The sequence below is a fragment of the Parambassis ranga genome, chromosome 13 (assembly GCF_900634625.1).
Source record: "Parambassis ranga chromosome 13, fParRan2.1, whole genome shotgun sequence".
NCBI lineage: Eukaryota > Metazoa > Chordata > Actinopteri > Ambassidae > Parambassis > Parambassis ranga.
This window is the reverse complement of record NC_041033.1, coordinates 9986445-10001014: the sequence shown is the minus strand read 5'-3', so window position 1 is coordinate 10001014 and position 14570 is coordinate 9986445. Positions and strand designations below refer to the sequence as shown.

Sequence of the window (14570 nt, the reverse complement as noted above, 5' to 3'; positions counted from 1 at the left end):
GAACCAGTCAGTATCTGGTGTGACCACCATTTGCCTCATGCAGTGCAACACATCTTCTTCGCATAGAGTTTATCAGATTGTCTATTGTGGCCTGTGGAATGTTGGTCCACTCCTCTTCAATGGCTGTGCGAAGTTGCTGGATATTAGTGGGAACTGGTGCACGCTGTCGTATACGCCGGTCAAGCACATCCCAAACATGTTCAATGGGTGACATGTCCGGTGAGTATGCTGGCCATGCAAGAACTGGGACATTTTCAGCTTCCAAGAATTGTGTACAGATCCTTGCAACATGGGGCCGTGCATTATCTTGCTGAAACATGAGGTGATGTTCATGGATGTATGGCACAACAATGGGCCTCAGGATCTCATCACGGTATCTCTGTGCATTCAAAATGCCATCAATAAAATGCACCTGTGTTCTTCGTCCATAACAGATGCCTGCCCATACCATGACCCCACCACCACCATGGGCCACTCGATCCACAACATTGACATCAGCAAAGCGCTCACCCACACGACGCCACACACGCTGTCTGCCATCTGCCCTGAACAATGTAAACCGAGATTCATCCGTGAAGAGAACACCTCTCCAACGTGCTAGACGCCATCGAATGTGAGCATTTGCCCACTCAAGTCTGTTACGGCGACGATCTGGAGTCAGGTTAAGACCCCGATGAGGACGACGAGCATGCAGTTGAGCTTCCCTGAGACGGTTTCTGACAGTTTGTGCAGAAATTGTTTGGTTATGCAAACCAATTGTTTCAGCAGCTGTCTGAGTGGCTGGTCTCAGACGATCTCGGAGGTGAACCTGCTGGATGTGGAGGTCCTGGGCTGGTGTGGTTACTCGTGGTCTGCGGTTGTGAGGCCGGTTGGATGTACTGCCATATTCTCTGAAACGCCTTTGGAGACGGCTTATGGTGGAGAAATGAACATTCAATGCACGAGCAACAGATCTGGTTGACATTCCTGCTGTCAGCATGCCAATTGCACGCTCCCTCAATGCTTGTGGCATCTGTGGCATTTTGCTGTGAGACAAAACTGCACATTTCAGGGTGGCCTTTTATTGTGGGCAGTTTGAGGTACACCTGTGCACTAATCATGATGTCAGATCAGCATCTTGATGTGGCACACCTGTGAGGTGGGATGGATTATCTCAGCAAAGCAGAGGTGCTCACTATCACACATTTAGACAGATTTGTGAACAATGTTTGAGAGGAATGGTAATATTGTGTATCTGGAATGAAGTTTAGATCTTCAAGTCCATCTCATGAAACATGGGAGCAAAAACAAAAGTGTTGCATTTATATTTTTGTTGAGTGTAAATGTTGAGAGACAACCACCGGAGTGGGCTCTAGAGAACAGCACATTGTTTTTTTTCTTTTGGTTGTTGTTTGGCTGTTTATGGCCGAGTAACACATCTAGTGACAAAGCACTTTAAAATCTCACTTCCTACACAGCCATCTTGTTATTCAGAGCTGTGAAAAGGCTCAAATTAATTAACAGTTGCCATTATAGCATTTACACTCAGCAGTTAAAATTCAAGTTGAGAAATGTGTTTTTACACAGATGCTTCTGTCAAAATGTAGGTGGTAAGTAAATGGGAGATAAACTAAATATCTAGTGTCAGCATGACTTAAAATTCCTAAAAACTACCAAATGAAAGCCTGCATACATCATTCTGTATCAACCTCTCTCTGGACAGACGCTGTCCTGTCATGGAAAACGACCTTGGCAATATTAATGACACAGAGAACAAGATGATCAGTTCTCATTGAGGTGACGTGAGCTCCTGTGCACATGTAAGTGTGCACACTGCTTGTACGGTAATTATAATGTAGGCAATCCTTGTCTTTCCTACCTATTTTTCTTGGATGAAATACAAGACATGCCACCCCCAACATGCTGCATGTCACATTTGAGTATATGTGTAAGATGTGAAAGGATTAGACATACAATGCCAGAGGTCAATGTCAACTGTTCTTTGATGCATTAACAGATTGGCTGTTGAAGCAACATGAGAGATTTATCTAAAGCCACTAATAAGCAGCACAGCACATAAGTCACTATAACACTACAGCCAGGATGCCCTACCATAAATAACTTCATATGAAGTGCATTAAAAAGAAAACAAAATCAAAATTTGTTGCGACTATGCCTTTAGGACAGTTTCCTGGTGGCTCTAACATCTAAAAGTGCTTTATGTACTGTATATTGCATGGTACAGATGTATTTGACTCACAGTAAGTCACACAGCCATTCTAATTACTGTAGTAACTCTACAAAAAGGGGCTCCCCCTCTCACCTTGGTGGTGTCATCATGGGAACGCTGATAGCGTTTCCATCGGCAACCGTAGATCCCAGTGATACATGACAAACACAGCTGGCGCTCATAGACCTGGAGGGGTTGGTGTTTCACCATGCTCCTTCAGTCAGTCCTGCTTCCAGAGCTTTAACATCCCACTGGCTGTGAAGTATCCTGTAAGGAAACACAAAGAATGTTAATGTTGAACATTAGCAACGAAATTGGTGAGACCACACCAAAGACCACATTGGACAACTACTGAAACAAATAGTCAGTGGAGTAAGCTGTCTGGCTCTTTGATAGAAAACACATGCTGGCCTGAAAAGCACTATGTTCCTGATACAAAGCTCAGCCTCAAATTAAGACCTTGTTTCTGAGCCCTCGTTTCCAATGACAACTGAGACTGCTAGGAGCTTTTATCAATATAATCAAGGGAGGAAAAAAGCAAAATGAAATTGAAAAGGCTGTGGTGAGGCGATCTTCTATTGAACATCACATTAAATTACACTGACCATGAATACATCACCCAGGTCCTGCATGTCTGGGCCAATGGGAAACATGCTGGCCTGATCTCTCACTTTTATATTTAGGCCATGCAAGGAAAAAGCCAAACAAGCATCACATGGGTATAACATTATGCAAAACCTTTCAACTTGCAGCAACTACATAAAAATCTTCAGTCACCTGGTAGCTGTACTGGCTCCACTTATCAATCTCTGTGTGTAGGAGCAGCAGTAAGAGCAGCACTGCATCATTATACTGTAGAAAGAAAACCTCAGCACTCCTTTCATGCTTGTCTAATGATGTGTTATTGAACATGACAGGAAGTACCAGACGGTGTTGTGTGTGAATAATCAGAGTTATAACCAAGTCTTCCATTAAGCTGCTGCTGATTCAGCCATGAGTCTCTGTAATCACCTACAAAACCAATTAATTGTATTACAGCAGTGTGGACTGCTATCACAAGTTTACCTCACTCTCCAGGGATAGGGTGGGACCTGTTATTCTGCAGATGTAACCGACACACATCAGTTTAATCTAGGGTTGAAAGTGCATCTTGGTGTTATCAAAGCACAATTCAATGGTGCATTATTAATGGCCGGTGAACAAACACTGCTGATGAGAGTCAAATAAACATGATTAAAAGTGTACACATACATAAACATGTTTCCCAGAGAGAGATTTCACTGGCAACATTCCTCTTTCATTGCTGTTTGCACAAAAATAGCTAGCATGTAGCTTAGTTGCATCGGATGTCTCAGAGCAATTCTGTATGGTAACTACACTCTTCCTGCTGTAATCAGGCTGTCTCAAGCTCTGGACAGCTGCTCATTAGCATCTGCAGCAGTGGCCATGTTTCCTGTTATTAGGAAAACTGCTCTACGGAGGGTGGGCCTGACCTGAGGGTATAATGAATCTGGCAACCCCCAGCAGGACTCCAAAGGTCGTGACAGTCAATGTGCTGCTTCATATGTTCAAATGATATATTTGAACCCATGAAGCATGTTATAAATGTCTGCTCCCCACTGCACCACATATTTAAGCAACTGCACTTGCAAATATTGTGGATACTATACAGCAGAGGTATAAGGAAAAGAAGGAAAAAAATCTCATCTCTCGTGTTCTGACGAATAAGCCTTGCTTAGTCTACTATGACCTGCCACTGGTTAAACATACTCTGAAGTTTGTACACCAATCACCTTACTTTAAAGTACCACTATGGAAACGTGTTATACCACCATTCTCATTTAGCAGCTATATATCAGTCAGGAATTTACACCTTGATCAAGGCATGACATTTGCAAATCTGCAAAAGACATGACATAACATTCTTCACACTAGCTTTTCACCGGGTTGACATGTTGGTTCATGAAATTGGCTGTGGAAAGTGACACACCCATAATAAAGATAAAACATGAACAATCTTTTGTTTACTAAGAGTGGTTTACTTTTAAAATGTATACATACACTGATCAGTTCAATCGTTTGGCAGATTGTAATTATTTTACATTCAAGAAAAAGTAATAACTCAGCCTTTGATTTAACCCTACTTTTAGAATATGCCCTAAGGATCCTACAATTATTGTGACAAATGTACTGTTTTGATTTTAAAGTGTGTTAGTAAACACTGAAATTAAAATCCTGATTTTTAATTTGAATTCTCTCCTCACACAGAAAACATGCAAATTCCGTCGAATCAACATGACTACATGATTTTTGGCAGGCTCCAGCATTATTAATGGTTGAGAGCATCTCCAAACATGGATATATGTCTGGGCATGCCAACCAGGCCTACAAGGCAGAAAAACAACCATGCAGCTGACACAGCAACAATTTGGTGTGTTCCTTAAGGCAAAAATAACAACCCCCTCTAACACTGTCATTGTAACTGTTGGCAAATTATAATGCTGTAACCTGTAGCCACAGAAATGTCTCCATGTTGTCACAGCAAAGAGTGTTTATGTTGCAACTTGTTTACCTCCATAAGCTTCCATTCATGCCAGTGTTATAATCGCTTGTATCCTCAAAGTCAAAAGTGTCACACATACACATACATCACAGCTGCTTCAGTAGCCCCTGCACATCAAACAGCCCTTTAATTCCACCTATTTGATGTGGGATATTATCATAATTAGTCAGAGCAGCACTGAGGCAACAGATCTGTCACCTTTAAATGGGAGCCTCATACATTGTTTTTTACTTCTTAGTTAATATGCTTCATTTCTCCCTCTGGCTGCAAAAACAGAAGTGCTGCAATTAATCCCTTTATTAGCATGACTTACCAGAAACTCATCAGTTACATATGACCCACTGGGGACAATTCATTCTAAAATAAAACATCAAGTTAAAGACAGCATAAGCAGTAATGTCCTGCATAAAGGATTAATATTCATCCAGAACTCAGTTACAGTTGCACCATCATATTTTGCAAACATAGATGTGACACCTCTGACCACAGTAGACGCAGAAACTATCATGGACAGTGTGGGCTGCACTGTTACAACGACTCACTGTGTCACAGACACAACAACTGGGCCAAAAGTAAAATCATTCAGCACAAAGTAAGAAATGTTTTCCATACATAGCTGCACATATGATTTTATAATAAATAAATGCTGTTTATCCACTGTGACAGCCTGTCAGATCCACTCATCTTCATGGTCTCCTCCATGACTGAAACAGACTGAAACAAATGAACTCAACAAGTGATCAAAGCCTTCCTAACATTTCTGACTGTCACAGGGGGTCTGAACTTGGGTGGACAGGAGAGGAAAATATGGGGCGAATGAAAAACCCCCTAAACAGCTTTTTTTCTCCTTTTTCTGCTGCCTCATTTCCTCCAATCACAACTACAGTAAGAGAAAACAGTCTACAGGGGAGGAAATGCTTCAGCAGTTTCCCCAACAGAAAACACTATCTAGTTCTAACCAGGGAACTAAGCGAGGGGCCAGGCAGCAAACAACTGCAACACCAATGGACAACAGACTGATGAGAGAGAGAAGATCCTTAAAAATGTTTTTCCTCGTAGAGAATACTTCACTGCAACTGCACTGTTTGTGCTGTAGAGAGAGGGTAAAATGCCTTAATAGTTGACTGTAATATAAAAGGTAGCTATAGTTGCCTCATAAGTATTTTCTTTGGAGTTCCCAAGAAGAGAAAACGAAACAGTTGTCAGTGAACTGGAGCTGAAAAGTTGCAAAACATTTCCAAAACTCACATATTTAGTTCATTATCTTATCATGCAGAGTAATCTAGGATGTCTCCGAGTAGTAAACACATTTCAGCTAAAAAAATGCTGTGATTTGGTCCACAAAGGCCACTTCATTTAAGAAGCAAAGATCACCCAAGTTATTTAAGAGCCATTAAGAGTCAAAGAGTAATGGAATCGACTTAATCTACTCATGATCCTTGTCATGTTCAACTCATCTGAAATGCTTACTGAAATGTGCAGTGGATACTAAGTAACTGAGCTCCATGGAGACATAGCTGAACCATGTGGTACCAGAAGATGCCTGTGAAGGAGGTGATTGGTGACACATGGGTGATAAAGCCCAACAAGCAAAGAGAGAGTCATTACATCAGAGTTGTTAATGCTGGCTCAGCAGAGACGGCTCGGCACACAGCTCTTGCTGTAGAGAGCCCGGGCAGCATTTAAAATTGAGTCATGAAAGATCCGCCGACACCGGATTCTTGGCACAGCTACTTCATGCTACCCACCTCTTCTTGTGTTTTATATATAAACAAACCATTGTTGCTGCTTATTATCAAGTAACCCTATCACTTCCTGTGTACTGTCTGACAGACCTGCAACACAGGAGTCATGCTAAGGCTATTTGGTTCAGGTATTATACGTTAGTATTATGTTTCAAACTCTTAGATAAGGATGTCCTGGATAACTGCAAACCTTCATAATAGGTCATTTCAAGGGGAAGTTACTGTGTTATACTGCACTTACATGATCAAATCTCAGATGAATAAGGATCTGATCGAAACTGAGGTTAGGCACAGATACATAAGCATAATATTTGTGCGACTGTTCAAAATACAATACGCCTTCAGCCGCTCAGATGAAGCACAGAGAAAAAAAATATAATACATTAGATTCAGAGTACATGGCTGTCGTGACAATTCAAAGTTGGCCTTATATTAATTTGGCTACTGTAGCCCCACAGACTGTTTGTGAAATATAAATGGTGCTTTTCTTATTCTTATTATTTGTGCTTTTTACTTGTTTGTTATTTAAAACATCCCTATTACTCAACAAAAACCGTTTATCATGCTTCCATTTAATATTGAATGCCAAACCCCAATGTATATCACTCCCTTGAGCTGGTGTGGTGTGTGGCAAAGAATTAATGACCACTGGCTGGATCCCACAACCCCAACTCATCTCGAGTCCTGACAGTAAGTCCCACACAAACCACTCAGAGACGCCCGAGTCAGCCGTTTCAGTAAGTGACAGCTATTGCACTCGTAGAGAGAAAGTGATTTAAAATACTTCAGAAAACAATGTTTTGCTGAGTTTTACTGTAAAGGAAAAGAGTGGGACAGATATTTGGGTTTGCAGATATTTCTGCAAGCATTTGTTGGAGGAAAATAACCAGGCATTTATTTACTTTAGAAGACAAATAACAAATCTATTGTTGAATCAACCACCATTGATTCTACTTTGTTAGGGCTAGCAGAGGTTACCATGCACGTACATGTGAAGATTTACAATCTATGCACAGAATATTGAAAGATGAATGCAAATTAACAGTCTTTACCCTATGATGTTACTGACAGTGCAGAATTAAGTTACTAAAAAGGAGGCAAAAAAGGCTGATGACAGGAAAATAAATAATACTCAGCATTTTCTGCATGCATTACGGATGCATTTTCAGGTGCAGATGGTGCAGATGGTTACCTGCATTCATTACATCAAGTACAAACCGGTGTGTGGAATTGGAGATGTCTTTTTAAACTACAAAATGTATGATCTGGTATGTCATTTTCATTGGGTAAGCTGGCTGAACAACTTTTTTCAGTGCATGTTCTTTAAACTCAGCATAATGACCTTCAGAAAACTCTTCATAATGCAGCTTCACCTACAAGCATACCAGACACAATGAGATACAATGAATATTCAGTAAAATGCATCAAGGTTGTTTTGCTCTCTCCAGTTTATGACAATGAGTTGAAAAAAGAGGTGTGCATTCAACACATACTTGTTGGGAGCTGGTTGTGTACTGGCCTGACAAATGACAAACTGGACAAATAGGAGAATACTGCAAAACACATAGGGGCTGTTGGGTGTTACTGTCCTTCCTGCTTGTGACATTGAACAAGATGTTTCTCATGTAATGATTTTTGATCCTGAACACATTATACCTTTAACCTTGAGTCAGTTTATTCGCTATAAAATTACGGCCTTGCACCAAAAATGCACCATTTTGGCCCATACAAATGGCCCTTACAAGACAAAGACACAACCAGTAGATGGCTGCTGCTACACAGCCCTGCATTAAAACCTGAGTTCCAAAAGCCCAACTCCTGGTGCAGTATAATTAGGACTGTAGCTGAAAAGCCAGCTAGCAGAAGAAGAATTACTGTGGACTTGGGGGATACATTTCTAGCTGGCTGACAGCAGCAAATAAGAGAATTAGTGGTTTAAGTGGGCGGGGGCGGGGGGTGGCAACTCATCAATCTGAAAAAAAAAATGGGTCAGTGATAATCCGAAGAAAAATTAATCTAATCACAGTCCATCAGTATGTTGAAATTAGAATGCTGACAGCAGGAAGAGGACGTGGCATTACTCATTTCATTCATTTCCATCAAGAGCAAAACGTGCAAGAGGGGAGAAAATCCTCCCACTCATACCAGGGAGGACAAAACAACAGAGGTGTAAGTGGGTCAAGTAATGTGTGGAGATATTGAGCTAAAAATAATTTTGAAGGAGTGGGCTTCAGTTTACAGTATAAAGAATCTTTCTTGGTCTTAAAAAAAGGTGTCCATGCAAAGGTATTAATAATAATAATGTATTGGTCTTATATAGTGCTTTTTTGCTGGGCACTTAAAGCACTTTACATTGAAATGCATTATTTATTCACACCACATTCACACAGTGGTGGTGGTAAACTACATGTGTAGCCTCAGCTCCCCAGGGGGAGACTGACAGCCTATATGGCACCAATGTGTGCCTACAGCCTCTCTGACCACTGACGATATATTCTTACACACTTATAAATGGTGGGTGAAGTGCCTTGCCCAAGAACACATGACAACAATTAGGGAGGAGCGGGGTTCGAGCAGCCAACCATCCAGTTATTGGACGGCCTGCTCTACCACTGAGCCACTGCCACCCACTGTAAGGTAACAGTGGAGTATGTTTGGTTGGATGCATGAAGTATTACCCAGAAAGATGCTACAGGGACAGAATTTGATAAAGCAGTTTGGAAGTGAACAATAATATTTCAACCCACATCGAGCCTTGGGGATGGAAGGTTGGCCATAATTGACTTGGGTGTGTTGCTGGCAATGCAGTTCTTTTCCTTCTCTGCCAGGTGTCTAGGAGGAGTATTTGGCAGACCACTCAGAGACATATTTCAGTGCAAAGACTGAAAGAAAACATGAAGGATTTCCAAAAAATACCCTACTCAGATTCGTAGGGTTTGAAAACCTTCCTGCTGTGAGGTGTCTGTGCTTCCATGCCACTATTTTGGCAGCTGATGGTGTGTGGGTTTGAATAATTATCACCTTAAAGACTAGATCACACTGACTGTTGTCTGCTTAATGTGTAAGTGCACAAGGCATTCTCATCTCAGCCTCAGGGCAGCATGTGATTTTGGATGTGTGGAGGTTAAGACAGATGTTTTTGGAAAGACATGAGCTACATGTCAGTTTCCACAGTGCCCACACAAAACTGACTAAAATCCATAAATTAGTGATAAATGCTCTGAAAGTGTAGGGGACTATCTGACAGAAATGGCCATACCTGGGCCATGGTATAAGAATGGATGAATAAGCAGTGATGACAGTATCAGACTGAGCTTGAATAAGACATTAGACACTTTGTTTCTTTTGTCATACTAAGCTGAGCATGCTGGTATAACCAGCACCAGTTGTATACATTTGAAACCTATTGTTTAAGCCTAAAAAGAAGATGTTTCTTGCAAAGTTAATGGTCAATTTAATGTAAGTACATAATGTATGTTGCCCTTAATGATGTAAAGGCAACAGACATACAGTTTTTATTTTATTTTATGAAATTTTAATCACCCAGTGCAACTCACTGTCCTCTTTGCAGCTTTAGGAAGCATAGAGGTTACATCTGGGTTTAATTCCTAAACATATAGGTAAAACTTGTTTAGTGCTGATATTGTGGCCTGGAAAAGAAAACAGCTGACAAAGACATCCATGGCATGCAGAGAAATGACGGAAACAAAAGGGGCAAATGCAGCACTGTTGGCTCAGTTTGCTCAGGCCTCTTTGGCCTGATTGTTTTCTCTCAGGCAAGAAGGACAAGAAAAGAGTGCTTAGACTTGTATGTTTAATCAAGGTGCCATCTGTATGTCTGCATGAGGGCTCTTCACCACCATCTGTGTGTTGACATCACACTCATCTCTGTCCTCTACTGCGACTGCTGTCCAGACTTTGAAAACAGGGCCAGACAAGCAGGTGCCGCAGTAGTGAATATGACTTTCTAATGTGAACATTTGGCCTATTTAATTCTATGACTGTGCTAATTACACAAAAATCAAAACTTTTTTTACATGCAGTAACTAAACAGTCTGTCTTCTGAAATTACTCATTACTAGCTACTAAGACTATAATGTTTGGGAGTGAAAGGTGTAACAGAGAGACATGAACTCACAGCTACAGTGGTTAGTGTTCAACTGTGGCAAGAATATTACAAAGAATGAAAGAAAAGCATAGACTCACCCATTCAAGGGAGTACTGTTGTCTTTTTCAAAGGGGATACAAAATGGTCTTTACAACATACATCTATCTGCAAAACAGTGTGTAAGTGAAGACAACCACTAAGTGGATAACTGCTGTGAACACAGTGCACTGCCGTCCTCTCTATTCTGACCTATTACATATATACACACATACATATATATATATATATATATATATATATATATATATATATATATATATATATATATATATATATATATATATATATATATATATACATACACACATATATACACACACACACTTGCTCTGACTGTTGGTGTTGTAGTGCTGCTGGTACCCAAATTTCCCCAAGGGACCTTCCCAAAGGGATTAATAAAGTATATTATATTCTATATATAAATAATGTCACCATGTTTGTGCTAATTACACAAAAATCAAAACTTTTTTTACATGCAGTAACTAAACAGTCTGTCTTCTGAAATTACTCATTACTAGCTACTAAGACTATAATGTTTGGGAGTGAAAGGTGTAACAGAGAGACATGAACTCACAGCTACAGTGGTTAGTGTTCAACTGTGGCAAGAATATTACAAAGAATGAAAGAAAAGCATAGACTCACCCATTCAAGGGAGTACTGTTGTCTTTTTCAAAGGGGATACTCAGCTTTGACATAACACCCAGTTAGTTTGAGTGTTGGGCTTTGAATGGAGCTCATGTTGCAGACCAGCAAACCAAAGCTTCTAGTGTTCTACTGAGGTTTAAATGAAAGCCTTTTAGCTTTAGAAATGTGACCTGTGCAAATAAGACAGAAAACGGCTTTGCTACATTTTCTGTGAACAATTCATATGATAGCAACCTCACATTGGTTTTACATAATGCTGGAAAAAACCCTGTCCATTTACTGCCACTACAGGATCCAGCATCTGCTGTGCATTGGAAACGTCGATACATTTAAAGCAGGGCTCTGCAACAAATACATCACCCAGGAACCTGCGGGCCCGCGACCTTCTCTGAGCTAAGGGGAAATAACACTCAGTCAAATGGGTAATCTGACTGCTGGAGCTGGCACAAACCAGTTGTGTTGAAAAGTGAGGTAACCCCTGTTTGTTAAACCAACAGCTCTGTGGTACGGTGTGTAAAATCATGCTAGGAACTGTTACACAGTCATGGAGAGAATCAGCTTCATACCTATGAGTAACAATATCAACGTTCAGCCCCCACAGTCCACTTATTGACATACTAAAGTCTATAGGATGCTGACCAAGGTCTGAGCTGTCTTCTATCTTGTGGATAATGTGATTTCTGCCAAACAATCTTTATAGTATAAGGTTATAGTACAAGGTAGATCTGTCCCCTCACAGTAGATTATTTTACATGACAGCATGCACCTGACACTGGGTCAAATCATTTACATGATAGCCTCACACCACACCTTTCCACAGCACCAATTTCAGGCTAGCTCTTTTTGTTAAGTGCTCTTTTACAGATAGCAACCCTGTTCAATGAGAAATGTACTAACAGAAGGAAAATGTGGCAGTGGTCCAGTAGCAGTGTGAGGTACAGTACTGTATCAGTTACACAGTCCTTACACAGCCTTGTAGCCGTGGCTTACCATCTCATTTTCTCCTTAATTTAAAATTGAGTTATTCATTACTTTTGCATTTGCTATTGTTTCCACTGAGTGGAAGAATGTGCTAATCCAATGTTTTCAGTTGGGTGCTACAAATTTATAGAAAACACTTCAGAACAGTGCCAGCTCTTTGTGCATGTCCATTATCCGTAGGGCAGGGATGTCAAAGTCAAATACACAGAGGGCCAAAAAAACAAATTGGCAAGAACAAACTGCCTTCAAAGAAAAATCACATGTCCTGTACATTCTTCTTCTGTAGCCTTTGTTCCGTGTCCATATTCTTGTCTTTGTCTGTGTGTTTCTTAGACGTTTCATGGTGCCTTCTTAAATTGTATTCTTTCATTACAGCCAAACTTTCTCCACACAGAAGACACACAGGTTTGCCATTTACCTCAGTGAACATGTACTCTTCCTCCCACTGAGCTTGAAACCCTCTGTTCTCAGCATCCACCTTCCGTTTAGCCATTTTTTGGGGAGGAGGTAGCTGAAAGTTGACATCTGCTCTGACTGCTAATGAATGATGAAGCCGAAGTCCGCTTGCTGCGCTGCAGTGAGTTCGCGGGTTACCGTTGCATTGTGGGAAATGTAGTATTGGTGCGTGCAAAACACCAGCGGGCGGCTACGGCCTGCGGGCCGGTTCTAATACTAATCAAATATCATCCCGGGGGCCATAGATAATTAATTCGGCCCGCGGGCCTTGACTTTGACATATGTGCCTTAGGGCAGTGGTCCCCAACCACCGGGCCGGGGACCGGTACCGGTCCGTGGGTCATTTGGTACCGGGCCGCACAGAACGACTGAGCAAAAAAATATATTATTCATTATCTGAGTCTGAAAGCTGTTTCATTTATAAATCGATCAGATTCATCCGCCTGTGCCTTTAAGCACCTGCAGACGCTGGCCTCGGTCACGGGATACGGCCCCAAAATTAAGCCTAAAAGCAGCAAACATGAATAAAAAACGTCTTTGGAGAGCTTCTTCGGAAAGGGGAAAGACCTAACGAGGGGACAGAAGAAGAGGAGCCTACCCCTTCAAAGAAAAAGAAACCTGCATTTAAAAGACTATATCAGGAGTCCTATTTAAAATACAGATTTATTACAACAGGTGATTCTCACACACCAAGTCCGCTCTGAGTGATATGTGGCGAAGCCTTCAAAACTGCTTTGGCACTTAAGACCAAGCACCCTGCATTAAAAGACAAGCCATGGAGTTTTTTGAAAGAAGAAAACGTGAACAAGAAGGACAGAAGCAATAAATGACGGCCAAAACAAAATGACGGAGTGGACTGGACATAAGAAACACGCTTCGGGTGTCATTGTCTCCCATTATCCCCAGATGGGACCGCCTCATTGCTGAGAAAGCTCAAAGGCTCCCACTAATTAAGCATAAGAGTAAGTTGTCATTGTATGCACTTTGTTTTTATTTTATATATTTTTTTCTGTGCCGGTCCGTAAAAATATTGTTTTACATGATACCGGTCCGTGGTGCAAAAAAGGTTGGGGACCGCTGCCTTAGGGGATAGACACAGGTGTGTTTGTGAGTGACAGAACGAGCTGGACTTGACCTCAAAGCTCCAGGCCAGCCAGTACTAACAGATTTTACTTGTTCTCGCTCACACCAAGACATCAAGATGCAGATGTCTGAAACCAGCATCCGTTCTTAGATTCATTCTGAGTCTGTTTTCCACTTAAAAGCAACTATATGAAGTGCATGAACATCTACGTTCACACTGGCAGCTATAACAAGCAGGGAAATAAGAATGGCTCGGACACAAAATCAATAAGGTCCACTTCCATAGGTCTTATCAGCAGCACAACTCCTTTCCATTCAGAGCAGCTTGTGCACAAAATGGTCTTTACAACATACATCTATCTGCAAAACAGTGTGTAAGTGAAGACAACCACTAAGTGGATAACTGCTGTGAACACAGTGCACTGCCGTCCTCTCTATTCTGACCTATTACATGTCCTGCTATCTGCCATTTATTCTCCTAGAATACAATTTCTAAATCCAAAGTAATCTCTGAAAACCTCACAGCAGGACTGTACATTTTTTTAAATGTAAGTCTATGTATAATATACCGCAAGCAAATTTAGGAAACACTGCATATATACATACATATATATATATATATATATATATATATATATATATACATATATATATATATATATATATACATACACACATATATATACACACACACACTTGCTCTGACTGTTGGTGTTGTAG

The 14570-nt window shown here is 40.9% G+C and overlaps 1 protein-coding gene across 2 annotated transcripts in view; it reads right to left on the bottom strand.

Annotated features, from left to right (window-relative positions):
- Window positions 1-14570, bottom strand: part of gdpd5b (glycerophosphodiester phosphodiesterase domain containing 5b) — a 36351-nt gene that overhangs the window by 20010 nt on the left and 1771 nt on the right. For both annotated transcript variants that reach the window (XR_003671585.1, XM_028419504.1), the window contains exon 2: window positions 2303-2476. Coding sequence is in view for 1 of the 2 variants with exons in the window: in XM_028419504.1 (XP_028275305.1) it covers window positions 2303-2419 (117 nt within the window). In the remaining variant the exon portion in view is untranslated. The remainder of the gene's footprint in view (window positions 1-2302; window positions 2477-14570) is intronic.